The sequence below is a fragment of the Lonchura striata genome, chromosome 14, assembly GCF_046129695.1.
Source record: "Lonchura striata isolate bLonStr1 chromosome 14, bLonStr1.mat, whole genome shotgun sequence".
In the NCBI taxonomy this organism is placed as follows: domain Eukaryota; kingdom Metazoa; phylum Chordata; class Aves; order Passeriformes; family Estrildidae; genus Lonchura; species Lonchura striata.
Window position 1 is genome coordinate 17,411,101 of NC_134616.1, and position 20,513 is coordinate 17,431,613.

The 20,513-nt window shown below is 43.2% G+C and overlaps 1 protein-coding gene across 3 annotated transcripts in view; it reads left to right on the forward strand.

Moving 5' to 3' along the window:
- The window catches only part of AMOT (angiomotin), a 60,204-nt gene that overhangs the window by 30,274 nt on the left and 9,417 nt on the right, over window positions 1-20,513 (forward strand). For all 3 annotated transcript variants that reach the window (XM_021525258.3, XM_021525257.3, XM_021525261.3), the window contains exons 4-8: window positions 3,834-4,287; window positions 5,649-5,793; window positions 7,140-7,232; window positions 9,759-9,904; window positions 19,336-19,485. In XM_021525258.3, coding sequence (XP_021380933.3) covers window positions 3,834-4,287; window positions 5,649-5,793; window positions 7,140-7,232; window positions 9,759-9,904; window positions 19,336-19,485 — 988 coding nt within the window. The remainder of the gene's footprint in view (window positions 1-3,833; window positions 4,288-5,648; window positions 5,794-7,139; window positions 7,233-9,758; window positions 9,905-19,335; window positions 19,486-20,513) is intronic.

Genomic DNA, 20,513 nt, shown 5'->3' on the forward strand with positions numbered 1-20,513 from the left:
GGAGCCCAAGTGACTGAGCTCCTGCTGTGGTGATTAGTCCCATTGACTTCACAGAAAGTTTTTGAGAGCAAGGTCTGCAGAATTTGTCCCATAATTAGTAAATCACTGCATTCCCCTGAGCAGCATCAAAGTGGGGGCTAATCAGGTGTGACTGGGCAGCAGAACAAAAATTCCTGGGTTTGATTTCGGCTGTGTAATGGAGTGGAGCCTGCTCCCTCCCGCAGTCAGCATTTCCTCATTTGTGCAGGAGGGGAACTGGAGCTTCTTGAACACGAAACAGGCAGGAGAAGCTGGGAAGGCATTAGAAAAAAACCTTAACGAGCCAGGGACCTTTCCTGGTCCCTTCATTCTTCTGCCTTCCCCACTGTGCTGTTCTGCCCACGGACCGTGTATGTGACCCTCTGTCCTGGCAGCCTGAGCACCCCATGGCTGCAGAGCTGCCCTCACTCCCTGTCTCTGCCTTCCTGCCCGAGCAGCTGAGGTGACCCTTGTGGCTGCAGAGCCATAAATCCAGGTTTGGACTTGGCCTGTGTGCAGTTCCTCTGGTCCATGCCAGAGAGCAGAAATTCCTGCGTGGTGCACAGAGAAGTGGCCCTTAAAGTTATGCTTTCAAACCCAAACACTTGTGGAGATAATTGCTCTGAGTTTTGTTTTCCCCTTGCATTTGGATTATTCAGGTCTCTGTGACACTGAGGCAAATGGAAGGAGATTGTGTAATTTTGTTGTATATGTGTTTTGAGAGTCTACATTTTTTCTGAAGTGATGGTTCAGATAAAATTGTGATTGCTATTGCGGGGTTACCTGAGGACTCATTCTCTCATGGAGGGAATTTGCTGCTACCATTTTATCAGCAATACTGTTAAGTGACACCAATAGTCATTTTTACCTTTACATTTTGCAGTGTAGCATAAAAATCTTGAAAAATCCAAATTGTGTTTGTTTACCTTTCTGACTCTCTCAGCCCAAAATTACTTTACCAGAGAAATAAATTCTTCATTTCTCTTGTTAATACAAAGAAATCACAGAGCCAGGTATTTTTTACCCACAAAATGTATGTAAGTATTTTATAAGACAAAATTGTAAATAGTGGGAATGCCGAAAAGTTATTTGAATGTGTATGTAAAATTTTGCATGCAAGATGTTAAAAAGGCTGGTGTCACTGTGAGGTTACTAGGATTTTTAAATATTGTTCTTTGAAAGGTAGGATATATTAACCCAGCTGTGGTGTCTCATTCTGCTGGGAATATAAATGCATTTCTGACATTTTGGAAGCCCTAATGCTTTTGATAATGCCACAGAGCTAGAGGCTCCAAGCTCTCACATTATAGTTTGAGCCGACAAGATTGGTATAATGTCAGATTATGAGAGGCTTTGGATGTGAGTGCCAAGATGTTGGAATTCTTGGAAATGTATCCTGTTTAGAAATACTCAGCCATGATTTCCTAGAGTTGTTCTTTACAATAGGTTTAAAAAAAGAAAGGATCATTGCAAGGCATGTCAGTTCCACTGGCCCTTCAGAATTAAAGTGCTGCTGTTGTGTTCGTTTGACCATTATTTTGTTCATTTCATTGGTGCTTAGGATGGCAAGGTTCTGCCACTGGGTCTCTGTTGACAGAATAACAAAATGTTTTTAGTCAAATAGCTCAAATTGTTAACATTGACATCTAAATCATCCTCATGAGGGTTATAAGATTAACTCACTGACACCAGTCTACCTGAGTAACTACTCCAGGTTGTTTTCACATTGGAAAAGAGTGTTTTGTAGGTTGACAACTGGTTTTTTGCACCCATGAGGCAGACTGGCAATGCATTTCTTTTTGATCTAACTGTAGGTCATCACAGATGAAATGTCACAGCAAGGTTATTCCCTAATTGATTACAACATTAAATCAGAGCTCTGGTGATAGGTAAAGAATAAACTCAAGGAGATTAGTGGTTTGTGAGGATGCAGAGTTTTAACTCTGCACACAACTGGGTGAGCTAAGAAAGCAGCTGGAAACAACCTCAGACAAACCAGGTGACTGAGCATGGCCTGTGATGGTTTTGCCTCATTCTTCCTTATGAGAACTGGCAAATGCAGTTAATGAAATCAGTGCAACAATAAGTAGAGCTGCTCCCCTGGGAGGAGAAGAACCAAATTGCTGCTACTAAACTGAACATTCCTTAGGAAATTAATTGCACATCACTCTTCTGCATGACCCCTGAAATCTTCATTCTGCAAGTGATCATTTCTGGAGAAATCCAGCTCCTGAAATGATGCTGCTGTCAGGGACCACAGTCACCCGAATGTGAGGAAAGAAACAGTAGCTCGAGCAGTGATTCTTTGTTTTTTCTTAGTTAACAAAGGCTAGATTTGTTTCCCCAATGAGGAATTTGAGCGGGAGCTTGGAGGTTTCTCTGCTGGGAAGCAGGGCAATGAGACATGAAGGGCATGATGCTGAAATAGTGAACCCTGTGCTGGGCTGAGAGCTGCTGAACTCCCCTGCGCTGCTGCCAGATGTGAGTAACGCCCAGATGTGAGTGGTGGGTACGAGGAGTGAGGAGTGATTCTCTTTTTCTGGGAGAGCAGGAAGGATGGTGCTGAGTGTTTGTACTTGGGCTCAGAAGTGTTTTGTGTAACCCTTGAGCTCCCAGCTCAGTTTTGTGCTCACTCTTGTCAGGCTCCTCGTCCTCCAAGGCTCCTGGTGCTGTGGGAATGCTGTGAGCTGCCTTGTCCGTCCTCTGCAGGGCAGGAGTCCCTCCTGGGAGCACAGGCAGCCAGGGGGGGTATTCTGTAACAGCTCAAGGTGGAACAACAGTGTGTGCTTTTCCAACTGCAGGACTGAAGTGCATCCCAAAGGGTGGGAAATTTTGTCAGGGCAGCAGGAATGTTTCAGGATAACGCTGAGCTGCCAGGATGGGTCTGCTCTGGCCTGAGCTCCATGCTCAAGAAGAGACTGGCTGCAGCATGGAGAGGGAGGGACTTCAACTGTTGGAATAAAGAACATCCAGAGAAGTTAAAGGTTGGATGTTTTTGGAGGAGAAAGCAAATCCTGCCTCCTGAGGTCATCCAAGCATGATAAATCCACAGTCTTCTCAGGGAGATTTCTTACTTGGCTAATGCAGCAGGAGTTGAGCTGGGGATCTCCAGAGCCTGGGAAATATGAGAGGGTGTAGCTTGAATTTAGTTCTGTGGTGGACTCAGGCATGTTATAGATTATTAGATGTGTCTCTGATAGCCTGCGGAGGTTATTGTTAGGAGCAGTAACACACATAGGACAGGACAGATTGGAATGAAAAAGCTGCTTCTGATTCTTAGGTTGGTTTTCAGATCCTTTATTTGTCTCATTTAACCAGGCTGCAGTTTATTGATTGATATTTCAGAAAGCTCAGATCAGTGATGCTGGAATACTAGCATCAAGCTTAGTTAATACTTTCAGCTCTCTCTCCTGGCTTGCAGAAGAAAATTAATTGTTTTCTCGATGACAGATGGCACATTTAAGGCTAGAACAAAAGAGCCTGTTCCTAGCAGTCCTTAGTTGAGCAGTTTTATCCACAAAGTATGGAGAAAAGTTATGAAAATAATTTTGGCCAGTAGTTGTTGATGCACTTTCTCTTAGTACTTCTGTAAAAAATAATCTTCAGAAGAAACATCCTCGTGCCCTTAGAAGAAATTTTCTGCTAAAGATTTGATTTTGTAATGCTTTTTAAAAACAGACTTCTAAAATGGAAGAAAGCCTCACTTGAGCCTTTTGTATGGGAAGACCTGTGCACAGGAGCTACACACCTTGTCACTGTGTTTGTGCCCCTTCCTCTGCATGACTGTGATGGAGCCTGTGCTCTCTGTTTTCCAGGCAGAACCCAGATGTGCAGCTGCAGTTACAACAGAGACCACCTCACCACCACAGCCCAACTTCTTCCTTGACATCCCTGGGATCTTTGACTTTGCTCCAGTCTCCGCCGCCCTCCAGGCTGTCCCCTTCCCAGCACCAGCAACCTCTGACTCCCAGCCAGGCAGATCCTGGCATTCTGCCACGGACCCAGCAGCCTTTCTTGTCCAACCCAGTCCATCAGGGAGATCTGTACCGACTATGCCAGCCCTTCCTGGGCCCGCAGCAGCAGCAAGGCGACTCCTACTCCATGATGCCCCGGGCCCAGCAGATCCCTTCCCCCTACCAGCAGATGCAAGTAGATCCTTTTGCCATCGTGTCCAGGGCCCAGCAAATGGTGGAGATCCTGTCGGAGGAGAACCGGTCCCTACGGCAGGAGCTGGATGGGTGCTATGAGAAAGTGGCCAGGCTGCAGAAGGTGGGTGGTTGTGGAGTTCAGGCATTCTCCTGTCTCTGGTCTAGTCCCTAATTTAATCATTTAACCTGCAACTGTTGGACTCCTTTGCTGAAGGGATTGATTAGGTACTTTAGAGTCTTTCGTATGCAGATTGATTAGTCTGTGTCTTGTGCCTTTGGGCATCAGCTTAACTTTGGTGGAAGATAGAATCAAAGCCTTTAGTTTTCTGCTAACAGTTCATTGACCAGGCTCAAAAGCACATCCTCCTCAGCTGCTGAAGAGGCTGCTTGGCTAAGTTAAGGCTTGTCCAGGATAGCAGCAGATTTCATTTTCCCAAAAAGACTTCGGGGCTGCAGGAAGGGCCTGCTTTGGGTGGCACGAGACCACAGCCACTCAAGGATGCACAGGGGACGTCGCTACAAAACTGGTTGGCACCACATTGTGCAGGGCAAGTAGTGCTGCTATGGCTACACTAAAGACATTTGGAGTGCAGGACTGGGACTAACACTCCTTTTGTCCCTCACTCAACACCACACAATTTCCATGAAAACTTAATGTCTTGATTTGGACCCAGCTGTTTGCCACCTTTGGCTTTATGGAACAAGCAGAATAAATGATGCTAAGACATTTATTTAAAAGGAAATACCCCAGTGAGACCCATCATTAACATGCATATGTGGAGGTATTTTCATGCTGTCTCACAGAAATAACTTATTGATGACCAGTGGTTTAAAGCTGGGCAGTAGGTCAGCTTTGCTTTTGCCTTGCAGCTGTGGCAATCTTGATGCTACTTAGCAATTTAGGACTTTGTGGGCCTTGCTGTGCTCTTTGCACTGAGCAGTGTTTGGGGCCTGAAAATTGAGTGGCTGCTTGTCTTTGAGTTCAGGTGATCAGTGTATCAGTGTGGCTTTCCACACTCATTATTCCCCATGTTACCTCTTACCAGGGACATATGTTCATTTGGTTGTGTTTTTTTGGAAGGTTTCTTGCCAGAAAATACTTGAGAGAATTATTTGACAGCTTCCTGATAATGACAAAAGGATACAAATGCACTCTCCACCTCCCTGTTGATTACTTGCTGTAGACAGTGCTGATGGGATTTGCTATGGTGTGGATCCACACTTCCATAGCAAATCATGCCCAGCGAGGATGCTCTGGATGATCAGAGAAGCTTTACACTGAAGGATAAAGCATATCCTGAAAGGAAGGATAAAGCATATTTTATTGCAAAATTATTCACCAGTCTATAGAGGGATTCATCATGGACCTGAGGCTTTCATTTACTTAGTGTGTAAGTGTAGGTTTCTCTTAATAAAGAACACTTGAGACAATGAAATTTGTTAGTGAAAAATAGTAAGTGCTTGTTTTCACTTCCACTACAGCTGGAAACAGAAATTCAGCAAGTTTCAGAAGCATACAAAAACCTGGAGAAATCATCCTCTAAGCGGGATGCCCTGGAAAAAGCCATGAGAAACAAACTGGAAGGAGAAATTCGTAGGCTGCATGATTTCAACAGGGATCTAAGAGGTAAATGAAGTAAAATTTCTGTTCTTCAATGCTGGGAGTTTTTATTGTTATGTTTACTTGGCAGGACAGAGTTTTGCTGCAGAATTCAGTGTCTGACACAACTGGAATATGACAGGATATTTAGGTGTATTCAGTAGTCAGAGATTTTAAGCACTTGCTGGGGGAATGGAAAAGACAGGTTTAGGAGAGAGCTGTAGTCTTTCATTTCCAGCCTGTTTCTCATTGACAAGAAACATGTGATAAGCCAAATACCATAAACCAGATGCAAGCCTGGAATTCTCTCATGTCTTATATCCTCGAGACAATTTGTACAATTTGTTCAGTTTATACAAATGGAAAGAGGTTTTGCTGACTGCCTAATCCCACACCAGGCACGTTCACTTTATTTCCTGTCCAGTGACCCTTTCTGCACTGACATACAAACTGCAGAGTGTCTGTTCTTCCTGAAGGTCTTGTCATTCCTTATCAGTGTAGGCATCTGGTTTTTTGGATCTCCCTTCCTTTTCCAGAGTGAGACGTTATTGGTGTCTGGTTCTTGCTAAGAGGCTGAGGCAGGCCCATGGCTGGCAGCAGAGTGGTGTTGAGTGGTATTTGACCTTACTGGGGGTAAAAGTTCAAGCATTAGTTTGGAAGGTGGAAATCATCTGCAATTTGAGATTTTTGAAAGTGCACGAACAGTTGTTTAAACTGTAAGTTTAATTTTTTTAAGAAAGGCTTCTGATTGTCCTGCATGCTGTCACTGCCTCATGTCTTCTATTAAGTCTCCCAGAAATTGTTTTGCATCCAGGGAGTAAAGCTATACATTTCCCTGTACTCTACACAAAAGCCTGCATTAAATAATCTTATTCATAATAAAACACAGCATAAACATTTCATTCTAATTTTCACAGACTGATACAAATTTCTAGCAGCTTGGAGCAGCAGAGCTGTTAAGCTGTTTTTAGGGTTTTACACTATTCCCTCAAGTCAGGTAATTGGACAACAGTGATTTAATCTACTGTTAAGATTTAGTGGAGAATTATAGGACTTCTTTTAATTGCATGGTGGGATTTATTTGTGTGGAAAAAATAAAAGTATAAATTGAAAAAAATAAAATAAACCTCTATGTTATAAATGTTTAAAATAATTTCTTTGGAAATTTAGCCTGTTTTGTCTCATTGAATTTATTTCCTTAAGGACATAATTTAAAACATTTCAAAAGTGAGTGCCAGCTTTTGATAGGCTGTAGAATTAGCAGATCCATTTTCCCAGCATCAGGAGCGCCTTGAGCAGATGTAACTTAATACTTGAAATTTTTTAATTATTTCATTTGTTTTTATTGATTTTTTTTTTTTTTTTTTTTGCAGAACGCATGGAGACAGCCAACAAGCAGCTGGCAGAGAAGGAGTTTGAGGGGTCTGAAGACAATCGGAAAACCATCTCCCAGCTCTTTGCACAAAGTGAGTTACACAGCCATCGTGGGTCAGTGGAAAGCCCCAGTCACCTGGGAGGGAGGACAGAGCAGCAGATTAATGATCAGCACAGAAACCAGGGCAGTGGCAGCCAAAGCTGGCAGTGGAGGAAGGAGGAGAGATTCAAGAATTCCTTTTCTGTCAGTATGTAAAGTCCATCTGATGGGATTTATTAGAGGTATTGGAGCATAGGTTATTTTCAGCTAATAGCAATTTTTAGTTAAACCATAAAATTAGTGTTTACCCCATAATTTAGATATTTTATCCATCTCTTATTCCTTGAAAGCTTTGAAATCAAACCTTCCCCAGGCCCATAGGAGTCATAGCATGAGTTAAGACCAGTAGGAGAGGAGCCTGCTAGGTCTCCTATCTCCTTCCTCTTTAATTTGCTGCTGCCCTATCCTGTTCAGCAAAAATAAAGGGGATGAGCACTCCTGCAGTCTGCTGGGCTGGGTGAGGGTCAGGAATTCTGTCCACAGCAGTGGATTTATCACAAGGCAAACAAAAATGGCTGTGAAATGCTGCTTTTCCTTTGTTCTGAAATGTCTTGAGGCCGACGGCGTCGGGCCAACTTTTCTCTCATCCCACAGTGTGCTCCACCCTTCTGACAATGCTCACTTTTCTCCAGTTGTTATATAAAAAGGTAGTGCAATAAAATTGCAAAACAGATTATTCTGTGGTGTAACAAACACTGCAGCTACCCTGACAGATTCTGGTGTCCCTCTCTTGTATCATCTTTAGCTTATTCCTTGAGGTTTGCCTTGCAAGCAAATGGCTGTCAGAGAGTGAATTCCAAACTCTGGGTGGTATTGGGAAATCTGGGAGTTTAGTCTCTCCTTCTGCTGGGTGGACACTGAGGTTCATAGGTGCACCCAGAAAGGTGGGGAGGTCAAAGCTGTGGGACCTCTCCTTTTGGGTGAACATGAAAGCCACAGTCCTGCATTTCACCATTCCCAGCATTTCTAGGGGTGCTGCAGGCACTTGTCAAGTGAAGCAGTTCTCATTTGGAGAGAAGTGTGCAACAAAACCTCCAAAAGTGTCTCTGCAAACATTTCCAGGTTAACAAACAGCCTGGTAGCACTGACTGATACCTGCTGGCATAATGCCACCCTGTCTCAATGCAGCTCAGTGTCTGCAGTACAGAGTAATGTGCTCACACTGGCAGCAGCTCATTCCTGGGTGGAGGAGAAATGCTGGGAAAAGATGGGCAAAAAAAAAAAGCGTGTGATGACATTTGTCCTTCTGTCCTGGGCTGGCTCTGACTCAGGGTTTGCTCTGCAGGGTGCTGTTGGTGGACAGGTTTGTTTTGCAACCTGTGTGTGGGCTGTGTTGATTCCCTGGCAGAAGGGAATCTTCAGCTACTCTGTGTTGCTAAAGCTTTGCTCCTGGCTCTTTGCTGGCAGAAGAAAGGGAATAATTGTGGTCCTGTAAATATAGTTATGCACATGCTTGCACAAATGGGCCTGTGTACTCCATATACAGTCTGTCCTAACACCCAGCACCTCGTTCCTGTTTTTCAAGCCTTCCACTCCTTGTCCTCATTCCTTTGTCGTGGGATATTGGTTTCTGGAATGCAGTTTCTCTGGTGTCATCAGTGCTGGGTGTAGATCACTCCAGGGAGTATTCTGTGGTTGTGTATGCAGCAAGTGGGTTAATGTTATCTCTGGAGCTGGTTGGCTTGAGCTGGGAATGGTAACATACACAGAGGACATCAGCTCTGTGTTGTGGCTTTGCCTTACACCCTTTGTGATAATTTCTCCTGTCTCCATTTATTTTTATCCTATCTATTTTTTTATTAAGGCAGTGTCCTGTTCCTGCAACACTCAGCATTGCTGCTCCATCAGCATCCAGGTCTTCCTGGAGAGCAGCAGAAAATGATGAGCTGCTGTGTTTGGGGTGGCAGGTCTGCTCTGGGAAGGGACAGAACAGATGTATGTGCCTCACTTCTGGCCCAGGGGGTCATTTTTACAGGCAGTAGAGAAAGACTGAGGAGTTCTTACTGCTGATTAGTTTTCTGACTCCTCTGAAGATCTTGCTGGTGGTTCCTCAATAAGGAAAGGACAGAACCCCCTTCTAGTTTGGGGGCCAGGGTGGAAAAATGAACACAAGTTTTTCAGGAACACCAGTCTGCTATCTCTCTCCCCAGCCTGAGATATTAAAATTATTCAGTTTGTTTTCCACTGCTGAAACCTCAGAAGTGAAGAGGTGCCAAGTTTCACTAACCATCTGCATAATCACAGCAAATTACCTGAGTAACTGTACTGAGTGATGCACCTTCTATTCCTTCTCACTATCTTTGTGGTACATTGTTGCTTGAAGGTACCATACTTGTTTTTCAAGATGACAGGTCCTTCTCTTCCTTGAAAGCCATGTCCTTTTCTTTTCCCTCTTAGAACTAGATTTGCATTCTCTTTCTTGTGAGAAGTTCCAGTGCAATCTTCCCTTCACCTCTGGAGTGAAAACTGGGCAGACACAAGTGCTGTGCATTGATAACTATCACTTCTTTATCCATAGACAAGGAAACACAGCGGGAAAAAGAGAAACTGGAAATAGAGCTGGCTGCTGCCCGTTCCACCAACGAGGACCAGCGGAGACACATCGAGATCCGAGACCAGGCCTTGAACAACGCTCAGGCCAAGGTGGTGAAACTGGAGGAGGAGGTAAGAATGCTGAGGGAGAGGAGTCAGGGTAGCTTGTGTTCCAACAAAAGTGGCTGTGGGAATGAGTTTGTCTTGTGGAAGTTATAAGGAAATCTGCTTTCTTCAAAGCTGTTTCTATCGGCTTAGCTTTGTGTTGACTAGCTAAACACATAAGCCACAAATCTCTATTTCCTTGGAAATGCTTTTGTCTAAGTAGCCATATTTTGTTTTCATTTTGTTTCAACTTGTAAAAGTGGGCTGGAAATGGAATCTCAGCCCTGGAAACCTGCTGAACTTGGCAGAAATTCAGATCTGGATGGACTTTCAAGTAATATCAGATGAATGTGGCTTGTCCCTTTGCCAGGTGTGGGGACAGTGCAGATCACCGTGTGTGCCCAGCATTTGTAATAAGCTGGGCATGACCTTAGTTGTTTTCTCTGCCTTTCCTCCCAAGAGAGGATAATGCATTTGAGCTGCTTAGCTGGGCAGCTTTCACAGCAGTTTCTTTTGCAGCCTTGTCCCTGCCACTCATGGCTCTCACCTTTGTGCCCTTCTGCGTCACGGTGTCCGTCCTTTCCCCCCGCTTTCTGCTCTCCTCTCAAAGGCCCCATTTCCCATTCCAGCCTCTGCTTCCTTTACTCCTACTCTTCCTCCATGGAGAGTCTCAGGAGGAAATCTCCTAACCAAGCACACTTCCTCATTGCAGATTTGTTCTCCAACCCTGCCATCTCCCTGGTATCAGTATGCAGCATCATGCCCAACTGGGCACTGTGCATTTGTCCACCTGAATTTTGCTGCTTTCAGAGACATTTCTCAAACCCTCCCCTTGTCTGCTTTTAGTTCTCTCTCCCTTCAGGATCCCATTGTGCCAACAGAGGAGGAATGACAAATACTAAGTGAATATCCTCCTCTCCCAGGTACAGGTGTAGCTTATTTCTGAGTTTTAACCTGCTGTTCTCTAAGCTCTGGATTTGCCTCAATAGCCCTGCCCTGAACCTTCCTGTGTCTCTCCCTGGTGTCCTTAATTTTTGCCCTTCCTTTTATCTCTTCATGGAAGCCTTCCCTCAGTCCCTGTGGATCTCCCCTGGACCTGCTCTGCTCATTCAAGATGTTCTTGTGGGTTTACCTGCTGCCATAACCTCCTTTTGCCTGGCACGGCTGACTTGCACTCACTCAGGGGAGAGGGAGCATTAGGTTATATGGTAATTTACATCTGACATGGCTCTCTTTAGCTCTCAAACTATTCTCATTGATTCTGCAATGTATTGGAGCTCTTTGGCTTTCATTCAAATTTCAGCACCTTATTTAAAAGTCTGATGGGTCAGTAACTCCAAGTACATGGGACATCCTTGTGGTTTCCTTGGAAAATGCTTGGAGTCAGTGTGGATGGGGTGCTCTGATCAGCTGGGCCAGCACACACAGCACTTGGCTGGGTTGAACCTCTGTACAGGCACTAATTTTGGCTCCCTCACAGTAAAATTGAAGCCTTGAGAGGTAATAATAATTGTATGTTTTATTTTCAAAAGACTGCTCTTGTTTCACTAGAAAAATTGGGTTCAGTGCTGTGGCAAAGTATTTCTGCCTAGGTAGAATAGTGAAATAGGTAAGTCACTCTGGGCTAAATTGCATGATAGTTTAAAAAGCACACATAGGCTGATCCAGAGTGAAATGATCTGCATGAGGACTTGTGGTCACATGCATCCAACCTTTGCTCGAATCCCTGGGCGTGCAGGAAGTGCCACCCTTCCTGCTGTAGATAAATATGGAAGTGTCTCAGTGAGGGAGCAGGAATTAACTCTGCTTTTTCCTAGAGGTGAGAAGGAACAAGGGGAAACCAATGGTAAAGAGTCATTTTTGCAGGTTTCCCAAATCACTTTTTAATTAAATACTTAGGATTATAACACATTTGTTGCCTCATTAGTGTTGTACTGTGGAAAGTTCTCCAATCCCCAGGCTGTTTGGTTACTCTGAAAGGCAGCCAAGGAGCTGCTCAGAGCTCAGGGCACCTTTAGAAGGGGCTGGGAACACCATTCTGAGTTAGTGGCATTCAATGACCAAGAGAGATGAAGAATTAGTGGATTATTTCTTTATTCTGTCCAGGTTAATCTGAGTGACTAGTCCCTGTAAGTGTCAGGAATTTCCAAACTGGTCCTGCAGCAGAGGGTGGAGTTTCTTAAGCTCAGGTTTGGCAGCTACTCTGGCTCAGGGCCTGGGGGAGGGATGCATATTTAAGTTACTGCCTCCTGTAATGTAAGTTTTCAGCTTTTCTTTTCACCCTTTCCATTTTGACTTCCTATTATGCAGAGTAACCTTGCCTTGTGTGCACCAGATCCTTTATAAAAAGAGTATTTCCACTCTAGGGAGAGCTATAAGCCATATATGACTGTTACTGAATTTAAATGTTGCATTGGAATTGGAGCTTTAGATTATTTTCAAAACCCTTGGCTTGAATTGCTAGTCTGGACAAAATCTGTAAATCTAGACACTTGTCTATACCTGTGAAGCTTTGAGGGTTTTTATACATACTGGATTTTAGCATCCAAATTAGAGTAAAAGATAATGGAATGTTAAATATGATGGAGAAAGGAGTGATCTTGGAGATACTGAAGTACAGTGTGAAGCAGTTGGGTGCAAAAGTAGACATTCACAGAATGCTTTTCCTGTTAGCAGGGTGAAATGGCTCTTCAAATTTAGAACAAGCTGCCATTAAAGTTTTTGATAGTGTGGGGTTTATTTCTGCAAAGTGTAAAATAGGGTGAGTGATCATACATATCTTAAGCAAACTTAAATGTGTCTATGAACAGAATTGCTAAGTATGTATATGTTTTATATATAATATTTAAACTTTACTACTTCTCTGCTCTTCATAAAGATACACAGTTATTAACCCCTATTTTCACTTCTCTATTTTTGTTCTTCCCTTTAATAATGTTCCACAGTTTTGCATAAATCATCAGATTACTATAATTGTTTCTAGTGAAGTATTGGTCTGTGGTTTCTAAAGTCAAAACTTCAGATTATTTTCATTACATGTAATACATTTGTCATAAATTGGACATATTTGAGGTATGTTGGCTTAAAATTTATATCACAGTCAGAAACAGTGATAATATTTGGAGCTAAAGCAATGAGCAGTTCTCATTTTGGAGCGTGGATTGCTGTGAGGTTCTCAAGTGGGATGGCAGCAGGGTTGTGGCTGGTCACACAGGATTTTAACCCCGTCTGCTCACATACACCTTGACAGCCTGGGGCAGATGGAGCAGTTAAGCTGGGCTTTGCTTTGGGCCAGGGCCAGAACTGCTGGCTTTGCAGGAAGGACCATCCTGACCCACCTGACACTGAGTAAATGCTGACTTGCTGCCAGTCCTTACCAGACTTGGAATGTTGCAGGAGGGAGTTTGGTGCCAAATACTTTATCTAACCACAACTGCTGAGTGCAGAGGCTACAAGTGCTGCTTGTTTTACTTTTTTTTTTTCCCCTCAAACTTGGTCATTTCTGCTTACCCTATTTAATTTATACCATGGAAGACCACACTTCAACTTAAGAAAAGTTTGTCGTGTTTTTTTTACAGTAGTGTAACTTGTACTCCTTTGCTCCACTGCTTTACAAATCACTTTTTTTACTGAGTCCCTCAATGAGACAGCTTTGAAGAATAGTGACAACCACCAGGAAAATAAAAGTATCTGCTCTTTGCATCTTCACATACACACCTTGCAGTGGGAAGAGAGATGGTCTCTCTGTTGAGTAGGAGCTGGGGGATAAGGCAGGGGACAAGTTTGAATGAAATATCTTTTCTAAAATAGCTTGTGTTTAGAATTTCTAAGATCCTTCAGCCATCAGAATTGCACATGAAGCAGATACCAGCTAAGATACTGTGTTCATTTCTCACTGTGCTGTTGTGGAGAGAAAAAAATGCTTTATTTCCGATAACCCTGAGGGTTCTGTCTGGTAGGAAATGCAAAAATACATTTCCCAATGACATCTATTGTACTTTCTATGCTGTGCCTGAGATACTTTCAGAACAGAGCTCTGGCTTGTCAGGAGGAGACCCAAAGAAGAGCTGTCTGCTTGATGCCTGCTCTAGTTTTTTCCAGTCACTTCCCTGGGTCTATAAAAAGATATTCCTGGTCTCCACAGCTTTGTTTCACATAGACAATGAGAGTTACCTAATACTCTTTGCTTCTAAAAGGGACACTTTCTGGATGGCTTGTCACTGCTGGATGGATTGGGTGCAGAGGAGAGAAACCTCCCTGTTTCCTCTGAAACTGGTTCCCTCTAATGAGCTGCATTCTTGTGACAGAACTGCCTTTTTATTGCCATGTCACTGTCTCCCATATTCTGCCTGTGAGTGATTTTCCAGTGGTGGCTTTGAGAGTTAGAACTTTATTTTAACACAAACAAACGGGGCGACGACATTGTGACATTCCCATGCCACAAGCACTGTTCCCTAGCATGGGGATAGTGTTACCAAATTGTTTCAGCAGGAATTCTTGCTGAGGCCACTGGCGCCTTGTTGGGCCTGAATTCAAACAAACTGAGGGTTCAAAGGCATCCTAGAGGAATATATTCCAACTGCAAGAGGGTGAGGTGATTTAAACGTGCTTACTGGCTTTTTTTTTTTTTTTTTTTAACTACATTTCTGCCATAGCAGGCAAATTCTTGTGGGGAAACACATTTTCAGCTGCATCTGAATGGATTCAGCTTTAGGATAAACCCAGTATGTTATGAAAACACCCTGAATATATTAAACAAAGGACTTTGAAGACATCAGAAATAGTGAGTGGGAGACAAGCAGATGCTGATGAGTGTTACCAATTTGCTGAAATAGGAGCTGTCCAAGATGAAGAGGGTAATGGCTGGGTTTGACAAAATGCCTGGGAGAGTTCTGAATCAGTGCAGGAAGTCTTCTCTTCTTCCCCAGAAAGAAAAAAAATCTTTGCTGAGTAACGCATCTGGAAGCAATGAATCTCTTTCCAAAAAGAAGATCCTTCCCCCTTCACCTGCTGTGTCCAGGGCTGTGTTTGTCCTGCACAGGCAGCTCTGGTTGGAGGATGTTACATCCTCCTTTGTGCCTCGTGCCTTGATTGAAAATTCCTCATTCCTGTGTGCCCCTGCTCCCTTTCCATGACACCTCTGTGCCCTCCTCAGAGCTCTCCTTCTGCAAGGACCTGGGATCCCTGAAAGGCATTGCATGGTTTGTAGAAGCCTAAATAAATGAGGAACAGGATTTGTTTGGCTTTTGGAATGTTGTTAACTCCCCTTCTCCTGGGCAGTTGTAGTAATAATCAAATATCCCCTGTTTCTGAGAGGAAAACTTGTCTTTGGCCATTGATTTTAGACCATGCACGTACATGCCAAGGGAGAGGGGAAGTTAAATGAAGCTGGAAATACTTGATGAGGCAGCCAGGGAATCTTTCAGGGATATTCCCTGCATTGCTTTGCTCTTTGTGCCCTGGATTTCTGCAGAGCCCAGGCCAGTCATGGTCGTCTTTATTTTTCTTGTCCTGAGTCCTGTTGCAGAATTTATGTAAACTTTGGCAGCTGGAGAGTGGCTGCTCCTGTTTCCATTGGTTTAGTCAGAATTATAGCCTGACCTCTGGTGCTTGGTTAGGACATTTTCCAAAGCAGTCAGGGATTGACCTGGAGATGATAAGGACATTATTAAAATTGTGCTGTAGGAAATGCTGGGAATGCATACAGTCATCCTGCTGTGCTTCCAGACGTGCACTGAGGTTATTTGAGATCTTACATCATAAATAGGTGTTAAAATAAAGATATTCTCATTAGCAAAATGGCTCTGTGTTTTCAAAGCACCCTTGGAGGCAAAGCAGTTATGATACATTAAGTGAACATGAGCTTGCTTCTTAGTTAAATGCTGTACCATCAAAAGGAAAATTACTATCTTGTCAAATTTATTTAAAATTACATCCCAAAGGGCGTGACTGCATCCTTGTAAAGCTTCAGGAATGAACTCTTATCTAGAGCACGTGTTCTCTGCAAGGCCTGATGCAGAGGAGAAAATTCCTGTGTCCTTTGATGCCATCCCTGCCCTGGTAGATGTTGCTGTGGCCCTTGGCACTGAGCAGCCAGTTTTGGTTCTATGCTGGGAGAGAGGGTGAGGAATCCATGGCAAATGACCAAGAACAAGCCTCAGCTCGCTGCCTTTTTTCCTTCTTCCCATCTTAGTTATGTCTTCAGCACCCTGGCAATACTCAGGAAATTGTTTCCAATTCCTGTCTTAGGAAACAAGATCATACTCTTGATTTCTGGTAATGAAATCCCTCTGTGCTTGGAAAAATCATTCCTGATCCTCTTTACTGTGAGACTTAGATGCCGTCAGAGAGGTGAAAATCAAAAATGTATACATTTAGATTTCCCTTCTACCACTTCTGGAGAATCCTGGTTCACAGAAAAGTAATTTTTTTCTCAGAAATACTTGCAATAGCAGAGTGGCACAGCTGGAAATGCGTGAGAGTGCCAGAATGCACTGACTTAACTTGAGGGCAGCAAGTACATGAAATGAGATTATCTTATAGAGAAAGGATAATTCTGACAAAAGACATTTGGAAAGTTGATTTGTCTGGAGCACATCCCATGCCTTTAAAGCTTACTGAATGCCTGAGTTCCAAAAACCTGAAAATTGTTTGAAGAATTTGTGAATTAATTCCAGTTTTAAGCTGTTGAAAAGAATACGCACACCAGCCTTAAATCTTCCAACATTCCTAATTCTTCCTGATGCTGGAAGATGAAGTGCATCTTGTGAAGGGAGAAAAAAAATGTTGTCTTTCTGCAAAGCCACTGAACAAGCTGTGCCTGTACGTTGGGTCTGGTGCCCAAGTCAGGCATGTGCAGGCAATGCTGGGAACTTGGGCAACAGCTTGTGTTGCAACTCTTCACCTGCAGGTTTGGCTGATGGGAGAATGTTCAAAGTGGATGTTTCAGTGGAATTTCTGTGTCCTAATTCTGCTTTTTGGCTGGGCTCTTGGTATTCTTTGAATGCAGGCCAGAACATTAATCCACACATATGCATACTCAGGTTTGTTAAACTGTAAAATGTTGTTGGTGGCTGCTTTTGCAGGATTTTGCCTGTGTGTTAAAAAACTGCTCAAAAATTGAAATGCTTTGTAGTAGGTAATGAGATCAAATGTCCATCACCTCATCCTTAACTTCCTTTATAAAGAAGAGAGAGGGAGGAGAGCTGGTTTTGAAGAGATTATTTTTCAGCTCGATGTATAGTATTTCACTGCCAGTGAGTTTATCAAGTTATTCCTCAACTCTTGTTCAGGTCAAAACCCAAGATACTGAGTGCTCTCCATTTCTGGGTTCTGCTGCTGACCCTATATTTATCACTTTTGGCTACTTTGAGCTGCTGTTAATCTAAGTTTAAAACTGGTGCATTAATCCACACTTTACTGGAATCTGACAAACCTTAAATTGGTGTTACCAAGAACTATGATCTGGAACAAAAAGATTTATTAAGTATAACACATTTATTGATTTTTCTGCAGAGCAGCAGTGTACTATTAAGTTACATTAAAATGTTCTCATCCCTCCCATTCCAAACAAGCTTGAAATCTTGCGCAATTAAAGAATAAAAATACCTTTCTACTGTACATGCACTGTACAGTGAGAAGTCCTTTGGCTGGATTGCTCACTATTTGTTGTAACTTTTATTATAAAATTCTTGTTTGGGGAAAATCCTCTAAGGCAGTAACATTCATGCTGTGAGATTAGATGCTTGCTGACTTTATGCAGAGAAGAAAAGGATACTATGTCTGGGATTAATATTGATTTTTCTGTCTCTGCTCTTTGCATTGCCTGAAGGAACAGGAGTGAGAAAAGGGAAAATTTTTAAAGAAACACATGATAAGACCTTTTTGGAGCAAAGGTGTGATGCAAGAACAGCTCCTGTTGTTCAGATCAAAGTATCCTGTGTCTGCTGAAACTGAGAGCAGATTCCTAGGGAGCCCTGTCAGCATGGGGCCAACGAGCTCTGATACTTTCCCAGAATACTTTCTGCTTCCAAGAAGGACTTCCTGAGCCAAAAGTGGTGTCTTTTGTCTTTAATATCCCTCAGTGGACTTTTCTTCCATCAAGCTGTAGAGCAGCTCTTTGAACTCACATAAGGGAGTCTGTGTTTCGCATTGTGGTGCTTGTCCAGAACTTTGGCTCTGACTGTTGGGAAAAGTTGCCTTCTTCCTGCTATTTTTGTATTTCAGGGTTTATGACAATCAGAGCTACAAAAGCAGTGCCCCAGATTTGCTGCACAGGGCCAGCTAATTGCAGTTGTTAATCTTTTCCTGAACAGAAAATAATGCCCACAGGTGTGCAGTATTCCCTATATTTGAATAGAACCAGGCCCTGAATATGTTTTGTTTTATTTTTTAAAGACATATTTTAGTTCCTTTTTATTCTACTTGAACTGTGGATTAACCTTGCTAAGACAGTTACTGGGGGGCTCAGTGTGGTACTTTTTCTTGCTTTTTGTGAGGCAGAGTGGCAGCTTGGTTTGCAGGATGAACAGTGGAGGAGGATGGAAGGGCAGTGGCAGGAACAGAGCAGGACCTCTCAGGCCAAGAAGAATAGCCAGACTACTGGAATAAAGCTGGATAAACCTGGCATGGGGAGAGCCTGGGCCATGGCTGGTGTGTGCTTTGATCCTATTATTTTTTGTGATTGGACTGCAACAGGATGCTACAAATTTTGATTCAGTTTCTGCTTAATCTTGTAAAAATGCTGCCAGCAATTTTCAATATTGCACTGAGAGTGTTCCCAACTTGGGGATCAGCTGTAAACACTGCTGTAGTTACCTTGGAAGCCTGCATCAAGTAATTCAAAGGCTGTTTCAGTCCCTGGTGCCCTTTCTCGTCCATTGCTGCTCTCAGACGTTTGACAAAGATAATTTCCTCTGTTTCCCCATCATTACCATGGGGTCACTGAGGACAAAAAGGACAAATACACAATCAGGAAAGCAGAGCTGGGAGAGAGCTGTAACATCCTGAGTGGCCAGGCCAGAGCAGGAGGCCAGGGCTCACTGACAGCATGGTATCTGTCATGAATCATGGTATGGTTTGGGCTGGAAGGGACCTTAAAGATCATCCAATTCCAACTCTCTGCCATAGGGACACCTTCCACTGTCACCGGGCTCTCCAAGCCTTGTCCTACCTACCCTGGGACACTCCAGGGATCCAGGTGCAGCCACAGCTTCTCTGGGCACCCTGTGCCAGGGCCTCCCCATGCTTACAGGGGAGAATTCCTCCTAGTATCACTTCTAAGCCTGCCCTGAGGCAGTGGGAAGCCATCCCTCCTTGTCCTGTCTCTCTCCATCTTTCCTGTGGTCTTCCTTCTGGTGCTGGAAGTCACTTGGCATCATCTTCCCGGCTGGTGGCAAAGCCCGAAGTTCACTCGCTCGTTCCCATTGTTTATGTTGCCTTTTCTTGCTTTGTTTCAGCTGAAGAAGAAGCAGGTCTATGTTGAGAAGGTGGAGAAGATGCAGCAGGCCTTGGTTCAGCTGCAGGCAGCGTGTGAGAAGAGGGAGCAGCTGGAGCACCGGCTGCGCACCCGGCTGGAGAGGGAGCTGGAATCTCTCCGCATGCAGCAGGTACCCCCTGGCCCTGTTGGGCTGCTGGGGATTGCACCCTGTCCCACACACAGGAGAAAGACAGTGCATTTTTCATCTTGTGTTGTTAAATACCTTCTTCTTCACTAGTTAGATTCATGGGTTTCCTGGCCATTGTATTGCCTTTACCTGATTTAATTCTGTTTCAGGCAGAGAATTTAGGTAAGGATCAATAAGGGGTCCATCCTGTGACAAGATGTAGAAACAGCCTCCTGACTACATGCTGATTTACCTTTAAATACCATGGTTATGTTAGTTGAAATGATTTTAAAATTCTTGTTCACAGTTTGTGATTTTACATAAAATTCATTAACAACTGGCCTGGAAAGAGGCCTTTCAAAAACCTTTTGAATTTTAAAAAAGCACACAAGTCTAAGCTAGCAAAGCCAATTCTATAAATGCAGGTGATGGAAATAGATGGGAGTTTCACAAGGACTGTATTGCAATATTATTATGAGTCTTTTTTCAGTGAAAAGAATGAATGAGAACTAGATTGTGGAGGTGTGTTAAGAATTGCATTAACTTCAGCCTATGCTAAATACAGATGAACTGTCACGTGTCGGAATTTTACTGGAAAAGGATACAGACCTGTGTTTAAATCACATTTAGTTTCAGCTTACTTTTATCCCTTAACTTTCATTTCTGCATAGGAATAGATATTTAAATATTGGGGTTTTGCATTAGTTTTAGTAGGAGTTAAAGTAATTTGATAAACTTTTCTGTTACACTTTTGGAAGATCAGGTACTCTAAACCCCACAACTTTTTATATTGAGCCTGAGTCAACACAAAAAATTGTTTTCCTGTAGTGGTTGAAATTCTGACCTCAGCATAAAGTAGTTAGTCAACCCTATTTATATTAATTTAAACAATTTATTTTATTTTTTAAGTCAAATGTCTTGCTAATCCCACATGAGACTTCCATATAAAACTGCAGTTTTTATTAATTGAACTATTATCTGAGCAAATCTCCATGTTTCCTTACTTTGAAAGGGAACACTGCCTGTCTTCC